The sequence below is a fragment of the Rhinichthys klamathensis genome, unplaced genomic scaffold (genome assembly GCF_029890125.1).
Source record: "Rhinichthys klamathensis goyatoka isolate OS25496 unplaced genomic scaffold, OSU_Roscu_1.1 h1tg000211l_1, whole genome shotgun sequence".
NCBI classification, from domain to species: Eukaryota; Metazoa; Chordata; class Actinopteri; order Cypriniformes; family Leuciscidae; genus Rhinichthys; species Rhinichthys klamathensis.
Genome location: NW_026606736.1, coordinates 763,769 through 772,933, shown reverse-complemented (window position 1 = coordinate 772,933; position 9,165 = coordinate 763,769). Strand labels below are relative to the sequence as shown.

Here is a 9,165-nt window from a genome sequence, read left to right as displayed (position 1 = left end):
GGTGGGAAAACAGAGGCTACCTCACATTTCTATGGAATTCAATAAAAAAAGGAAAACAATTCGTACAATGGCTTTCGTTGAAAACTAGGTTTAATTTTTCGCTTAAAGCTCCGCAATGCTCTTCTACTAAGGCGAGACTCAACAGTGTCAAACTCTTTTTTTATTTTTTTTTTATTTTTTTGAGAAAGTTACTACAGCTGTTTTTAATACTCAACCTGTAATTTACTGGTATTAGCCAGTATGATTACAAAAAAACCCATATATAGGCTATATATATTGGGAAAATAATAATTTCGTTTAATAACGTGTTACAGATAGTGCTTCATCTTTAGTGTTGATCATCACTAAATATATTTGTGCTTCGTTTACTACTCATTCCCTGAGGTTTGCAATTTTTACTTATTTTAAATGACATAATTTTTCGGTATTAAAATGAGTAGAAACATTACAAATAAATAGATAAATGTATAGCTAACAGCATCATTTAAATTGCACATTTTTAATTTGTTCGGAACTGAAGTGCCAGGACCTTTTGAGCTGTTATGTTTTATTTCATTTGTCGTTTGGCTTTTCTGTATATGTGTGATGACTTTTCATTTGGAGATAAGGGTTTTTGCACGTTTGTGGCATTGCAGAATTTATCCCTCCAACACGTTAGACATTGTTTCTTGAGCTTTTTCTGCCATCTAGTGATCATATTAGAAAGTGTTTTTTTTTTTTCATCTTTACAATCTTTTTATTATATTATGCATCTCAACAAATGAAGATTTTTACATAAGCTATTCTATAACCTATATTGGTTTAATATAGGTACAGTGGGACATTAATTCGATTATATATTTTATAAATCTGCTTTATCATTGTGTGTAGGCCTACTTAAAAGTGTAATCATAGACATTGTTTCAGGGGGTGCACAATTCCTTAGCCTAACCCTTGATAAGGTTAAACCATTATTTGTTACATTTGCATTTTAATTTTGTTATATTAAGTTTTCTGTAAAATGTTGTGATTGAAATTGTGGGTCTATGTGCCTGAGGAAGCATTCTAAATTATAGCAACTATCTGTATATTATATGGCAAATTATCAGACGGTCTCTCACTTTACCTTCATCCTACTTTTATCAACACAATTTATAAAAATATTTTCCTCTACAATGGCAAATTAAGCTAAATGAGAAGCCTTTAATCTAAAGGTTTCCTATTTCTTCACAATGGCACAAACAAGATCCTTCACTGGATCTCTGTGAGAGGAAGGAAATGCCATGGGGTAAATTCAGCCATGCATCCCCTTGTTATTATAAAACACAACTGCCATTCAGAGCAAAGCAGGTCTTTTCTAGTTTCTCAGTGTGTCTAACTGCTCATCTATGACCCTATTGTCCAGATCAGCAACCTGCACTGATATAAAGCCACAAATGACACAAGCCCTTCAGAAAGGACATCAGTACTCAATATGAAGCTGTAAGTTACCACTACTCTCTTTTCTTCTTCTTTTTGGGTTTATTTAGTCAAGATATGCTTAGTCAGCATTTTCCACCATAAAGTACAAGATCCGTGTTAAAATTAATGATATTGAACGATGAGAGCGACAGTTCAACAATATTAAATGTGTTTATGTTTGATTTACATTGACATTTGGAAAATGTTGTAATTTTCCCTCTCGTTCTCCCTCCTGGCTCAGCATCAACAGCTCCCTGACTGTTCTAGTCTTTATAAATGCTGTATATTCAGCAGCTTTGAGAGGTAAACTTTTCATTTGTGTTACAAATAGATTTGAGATTTTACACAAAGTTTTAGGTTTAAGACAATATAGTATTTTATGATTGTTTAGAACAAGGATATATTCGCTTTGCTTTGATTATAATCTATTATAGTAATGCTAAAATAAATTATAATGACATAATTATTCTAATTTTATATATATATATATTCACTTTATATTTTAGAAGGAAGTGATGATTTGTTATGTTTCTTGAATGGTGAGCATGTTTAATGAATGTATTAAATACTTTTAAATTCATGCAAATTTTTACTTATTTATTCCCATTTTGCACAATGTCTCTTCAGATGCATTTGAAATGAATTTGCCTCCTGACCACACTGAACCAACACAGCTCTCAGGTCTGTGAATTGTTGCTTCGGTATATGACCTTTTTTTTCTATTGTATTGAAGTGAAGGGAAGAGTGCTATTAATCCTCTATATATGAATATGGGAATCTTGAACTTGAAATTTAAAACAGTCAGTTGTGCTATCAGTTCAAATTTATTTATTAGGATAAACCCCTTGAGATGCACCATCTCGTTTTCGTTATTGGTTTCTGATCTAGAGCCATTTTCCCTTAGAAATGGAACTATCAACAGAGAGGATTCTGGATCCTGCACATCCGACAGATCCGACTGCTGGTGAGTGATTAGACAGTAGAGGCAACAGGGAAATCATGATCATGTATAAGAAAAAACCCAGATCTAGGCTAATATTCCGACCTTTGTGTTTGTTAATTTAGGTAATAGCTGCTCTAGCTTAAATCTAACTAAATTGAGTTGGTCAAACTTAAATAAATTTCATGACGCTATTAAATATTTTATGTTAGACTCATGAAATATAAATACTTTTTACTCCTAATCAGATATGTTTAAGTAAAGTGAACAAAATTTAAATGTATCATATCTATAAAGGACCTGAATCATCTTTTTGAGTCTGTTTTCCTCTATTTACAGAATGTGAAGCCCCAGAAACCGTTGTGATCTCTGCTGGTATGTTTTAAACTTTTTTTGTTCAAATATATTTGTTTACAAAAAATAGGTTTCACTTTGGTATGTTCCTTAAATATATAAATCATATAAATAGAAATGTGCATAATGTTTTAGGCCTTTAATATTAATAAATATTAATATTTTTAATATTTTTAATACCTGCAGGTGAATGAAAAATTTATGCTATCCAATTTATGAACAAAAAAAGCTGATATTTCAATTTTATTTTGTCTCTGGATTTTTAAAGACATATAACCTCTCTAACATGTCTTTAAATAAAGCGAAAGTTAAAAGTATTATTTAGATGTTTATTATTTTTAATTTCCTTTTTTAAACAGAGAGCCGATTAACTGAAAGAGCATCAGCAGAAGACAGCAGAGGTACAGGCCTGTATTATGCTAGTTATGCATGCATGAATGAAACTCTTATTTAGCCTGTTAGATGATCACAACATTTTAACACTTGTAAATTCTCCTTATATACTCCAGACAAATTATAATCATATTTTAGGGTGCAGATATATAACGGATTTAAAATACTGTTTGTTTCAGAGGGTGTCAACTGGAGGTTACAGCTGAGAACCGCACTTGCAGGTAAGCTGTAGGATTTCATGTGACTGTTGGAGTGAACAATTTGTTGCCATGCTAAAACTTGAGTTTTTTAAAACTTCTATCGTGTATATACTTCATCACGGACACACACCTGTCAACAGACACCCATAAAGCATTGCAGGAGCATTATGGGAACTCAGCAGGTAAGCCATAGTTCCATCAGTTCCTCACCCTGCTACTGTTTGCACACATATCTGCTGATGTGATATAATATTAAAGATTATTATTTTTTATTGCATCTTAATATAGAGAGTATGAGTATGGACAGGACTGACATGGACACAGGCTTGACTGAGAGCTCCAACAAACATATCCATAAAGCAACAGGTATGTAGTTTTACATAAGGGATGAAATCTGCCAGTTTTATCAATTATCAAAAAACAGGTCTTTTAAATTGTGATAATATTCCACAATCTTACAGTTTTCACTGTATTTTGGATCCAATAAATGCAGACTTTTGAAGAGACGTCTATAAAAAAAAACATTTACTAAACCTAAACATTTGAATGGTGTTTTTCTGCTAAATGTGAATTTTAGCTATAAAGCTAACAGACACGGAATAAAATCCTTAAAACTCAAATTTCCATTTCACAAGGTCTGTAAATGAGTCATGAGTTTTGGCTCACTGAATAAAGTGGATATCTTTTTCTGCATTTTGTACTGAATATATGCATCATCTTATAATTCCGTGCAGTGATGGAGGACATAAGTAGTCAGGAAATGGACAGACCTGAGGAGAACGGGAGAAACCGGCCCGCAATGATCCAGATATTAAGACACAACCCTGCGGACACAGCCAGACAAAATCTGGACGTTATGAAAGAGATTCATGCCATAATTCAGATTTTTGCCAGTAGAATGAACCTCAAAAACCAGGCTGGTAAACCACATGATGCTGACAAACACCAGCAGGAGAGCCGCAAAAGAGCAATGGAGTTTGTGGACACCCCTGATACCCCAGACCTTGATGCTGACAGTGAAGAACAAATCTCAGGTCAGTCCAAAATAAATCCATTTCACTGAGAAATATCCAGACAAACACTGTTAATGAGACACTCTGATTAAATAACATGCAGGAATCAAAGCAAAACTAAACTATACTGCTGACCGGGCCACACTGGATGACAGTAGGGAATCGGCTGATCTGATCCCAGGATGCACAGAAACATCTGTTGAACATCCCATGGAAGAGAACAACAGTCTGGCTGCCCCTAATGTGGACCAGGAGATTCAAAAGGACACAATGAGCTATCAGAACCAGCTGAGGGAAATATGTCCCACCAAGAGTGTACGAGCATCCAACAACCCAAGAGCACAGCTGGATTTAGATATAGTCCAGAAAGAGTGAACAGTGAAGTTTTGGACAGGGACAACAGCAGTGAGAGGCTGGAAGTGGCAGTTCATCTGTAGAGAATCACTTACTTTTGTAGAACATGTACTTTTTACTTTTTTATTTGGACTGTGATTTTAATGTCAGTTTGATCTGATATCATTTGTTTGTTTGTCAGTCATTGCATAAATACACAAAATAATCAGAGTTTTATGATGTGGGATGTGAATTTTATTGATATTTATGATTTTGAGACGGTCTTTTGATACATTTTGGTGTCATTTACAAGGGTATATCTGGTGATGCAAATTAGGCATTTTGAAATCAACAGAGTGAACACAGAATGAAATGTTAATAACTTTTTATAACGTTTTTAAAATAAGCTGACTTTAAAAATCGATCCTAACTAAGCCTATGTTGATAAATAAATAAATAGATATACATTAATGATAACAATTATTACTTTCATTGTTGTTCTTCCAAGGATTTACTATTTTGAAATGTTTGCCTTTGACTAAAGAAATATTCTAAGTTTCCATTAAACTGTAATGTCAGGTAATATGCTATTTGGATCTTAATTAAAAGTGCACAGAAAAGTTACATTTCCAAAAAGTGTCCCACTTTACCAATGTTCACCTTAAGTAGCCATTTAAACATCCTCCATATGCAGTTAATGGCTGCTAATGTTCCATTCATTCCACTGAACTGATTTGTGTCCCACTGACAGTATTTTAAAAGATTTAAATGGCTTTTTTAGGTCAGAGGTTTAGCGACGGTGCTTTTTCTGCTAAATTTAGTCCCAGGTCGCACAGAACGGCTTGTTGCGGGTCTATCATTGATTTAACACAGCTAAATGATTAAATCTCTCAGCGTGTGGATTTAGACAGACAAATAGAGGGTATTTATCAGCTATGACAAGACAGCTCGCAGCTTTATAGACGCGATGGTGATGAGTGTGTCTAATACGTCGGCCAGATCCACCTTTCCTATCCGTTTATCAGACAGATCCCCATTTATCACATAGATCTCATTCCCACTGGTGCTTATTTGTCCTACGGTGTTGATTTTGGTGGGTTTTCACAATCAATGTCCGACTGACTGTATATGTAAGGAGCTTCAGGTATCGTTGGCTTGATGCCGTTCTGTCGGGGTCATAAATCATGCAGTCTCTTGACTATGGCAGGCTTCATCAACTCTACCAGGCCTCGGAGAGTCTTTTCCAGACTCGTAATCGTGACAGAGATGTCAGCATGTCTAAGGAGATTTACAAGAGATTCTCACTCAAAGCAATTGTGAAATAACAACTCCACTCGCAGCTGCACGGCTGGTCCAGCAGGCCTATCGATCTCCGCACTGCAATATTGGGCCACATTAATCTGCAAAAAGAACATCAAATTACTACAAATCCTGTTGAATGAGAGACATGGATCATATGAAACAAAACTGTTATGAAAAGTGTTCATGTGGTCCTTTAAAGGAACATTTGGGGTTCCATACAAGTTAAGCTCAATCGACAGCACTTTGTGGCGTAATGTTGTTTACCACATACATTTATTTCAACGTATCACTCATCCTTAAGAAATCTGGGTTACATTGAGGCACTTACAAAGTCAAAATTGTATTTGTGGTATCATGGTCACAAATGCTGTCAACTGAGTTTAACTTGTGTTGAACCCAAAATATTCCTTTAAGTTTAACGCATCCTTTAAAATAATTGCAGACCTTGTAACAATGCTGAACAGATCTTGTACTCACGGCAGTCAGCCAGTTTTAGGAGTCATGCTGTATGTTGTCATCTTTTTCCGCTTTACAGCAATAGTTCCCACGTGTGAAAGGTGACGGGGCAACTGATCTGACACATCAAAGCCTGTCGGTTCAGTATAACACAAACAATGGACCGACAGATTGTACAGTGATGCAAATCTGTCACTTTTTGATATGAAGTTAATTATTTCAATCCCTTCGAATACTGACACTGCTCATGAAAAAGATGTTGACCTGTTACGCATCTTGTGTGCATTAAATCTAGAGACATTTAACATCTCCAGAAAGATCTATCACTTGGATGAAGCCTTTGGGACAACACAGTGCAGCTCCAGTGTCTTGTGTCTTCACATGTATTTTATACGTGAAGCTAAACGGTATATCAGGAGAGCAGACGATTAGCAAGTAATCAATCTCTTTATAGACCAAAAATAGTCTTTAAAAAAGACATGTGGGTTTTTTTATGGGTCAAAGTTGTCAACCCTGTCCAAGAACACCAACCACGGTTCTCTACATTCTTCAGATTCCTCATTTATAGAGGTTTTGTCCTGGGATTTGAGCCCTGTAAAACCAAGTGCTTCACTGAGCACCATCAGCACGTCCAGCTGGTCGTAGGCCATGTCGAATACACAGTCGTTTGAATTCCGTTTGTGTGGTTTGATGTTGAATATATTTAAGTTTGATATTGAATATATTTAAGCCACAATGTAAAATAGCCCAAGTCAATATTAGTTTGTGTTTCATATTTCAGTTTAATTGGAAAATTGTGGAGACCTATTTAAATCCATCTGAGACACAACTCACCATTTTTTTTTCCGTTTAACTAAAATCAGTCAAATAAGGACATTTTCCCCTCCTGATTGTGGTTGTCTGCTTTTTTGTCCATCTGTTTTCACTGTTCTCTTTATCTCTCTGCCACTGACTTCTCTCTCATAAATTAAAAATAAAAAAATACTTACAAAAATGCTTTTTTCCTGGTTAGGCTGCCATCTACCAACATGGGCTTACCAGCCAAACGTAAAACACTGCGTGCGATGTAAATTGTAAGTATTTAAATTAATTTTCTTGTTTTGAATTCACATCATTTAGGGACTATCTTGCACACAAAAGGGGGGAAACGCGTTATATGTAAATACGAATTAAGTATATTCCCTCAGGTTCTATTGGACGACTCAGGAGTCTGTTTGATCCAACGTTTCATGGGAAAAATGGTAACGGCAATGTCGAATGTTTCATGTTCTAAATTTTTACATCAGCCATTTAGCCCTGCATGCTTACAAGACTGTAGTGACCACATTGGACGGATAACCAGATACTAACGTTAGGCTACATCAAAAGGGATTTTATCGGCTAGATTTAAAGGGGTCATATAATGGTACATGCACTTTTACAAGTTGATTGTACTGAAATGTGTGTTGGCAGTGCCTGTACACAACCATCATATAATGATAAAAATCCATCCAGTGTTTTTGTTTTAATCTCCTTATATGTTTTCCCCTGCCTCAAATTGAGCCGTTCGTTTTTGTGACGTCAATAAAACGGACGCCCCTCCCACGATTGTTGATTGACAGGAGTCAGCACAGGAGTTTCAACACAGACCCGCCCTCGCTCGTGAGAGCTGTCAATCATAGTCTGCGCGGACCGGCGCGGTCATTGTTGATATGCTGGAGCACTGTCTATGAGCAGAATGGCGTCTAAGCGATTGTGGTGTTCTGTTCTTGGGTGTAATAACGAACACAGCAGTCATTTTAATGTTCCCAAATCCGAACCGCTGAAGACGCAGTGGCTGAGTTTGTTTTCGAAGGGAATATTCCCCACGAGCAACGTCAATGCTCTCATGTTTGCGCGAATCATTTCTCACCAGACTGCTTTATAAACGAGGATCAGTATAAAGCTGGATTTGCTAAGAAGCTGCTCGAATAAAGGAAGAAGCTGCCATGAATAAAGGATCGGTACCAGATATTCGTGTTCCTGCTGAATCTCCAGAAGAACTGAAGTGAGTGTAACGTTTTATTAAACTTTATATTAATATGTATATCTTTGCAAATCGCTAGCTGCACGCTTCACAATGAATGCGGCTAAGGTTTACACTCAGGGTACATTACGGCATGTTTTCTATGTACGACGTTCTCAATATAATTCATAATCCCACGTTTATACTGAACAATGTGTTACAAACGGTGTATGCGCAGAACAGAGGGGCGGAGTGAGCGCAGCTCATGATCATTTAAAGTCATATGCACTGAAACGGCGTGCTGAAAACAGAGCTGTTTTTGACCAGGTAAAATAAGTGTTTTCTTACAATACTAATGAGAATTTTTTATTAAAGTATATTACAAAGTTTTAATTTAGACCCTAAAGAATCATATTAGCTTGTACAAAAATGGCATTATATGACCCCTTTAAAAAAAAAAACCCAACAAGAATAATGAGACTGTTGAAACATGAAATACTATGACAAAGACTTGATGGTGACAGAGCTGATGGGTTTATTGGTCATCCAATAGAGTCTCGATTACATATTTGTTAAAGACAAAACCAAATCATGAGTTTGTAAGAATGACTGAAGCCTCATGATGACTGCTGGATAGCTGACCATCTGCCAATGAATCTGGTTCCTTTCAATCCCCTGAAATCTGCCGGCTCTGGGTCCAGAACCCCCAATGCAATTTGTCCTCAGACTAACACCGAACCACACACCAGA

The 9,165-nt window shown here is 36.1% G+C and overlaps 1 protein-coding gene across 1 annotated transcript; it reads left to right on the top strand.

The window, feature by feature from the left end:
• Window positions 1-3,020: 3,020 nt before the first annotated feature.
• On the top strand, window positions 3,021-4,904 carry zgc:194210 (uncharacterized protein LOC794982 homolog). Its single transcript, XM_056263991.1, is given in 8 exon segments — window positions 3,021-3,048; window positions 3,094-3,135; window positions 3,307-3,348; window positions 3,468-3,509; window positions 3,616-3,693; window positions 4,062-4,361; window positions 4,444-4,694; window positions 4,697-4,904. Coding segments are annotated over 8 exon segments (864 nt in total). The 3' UTR covers window positions 4,778-4,904.
• The last annotated feature ends 4,261 nt before the right edge of the window (window positions 4,905-9,165 follow it).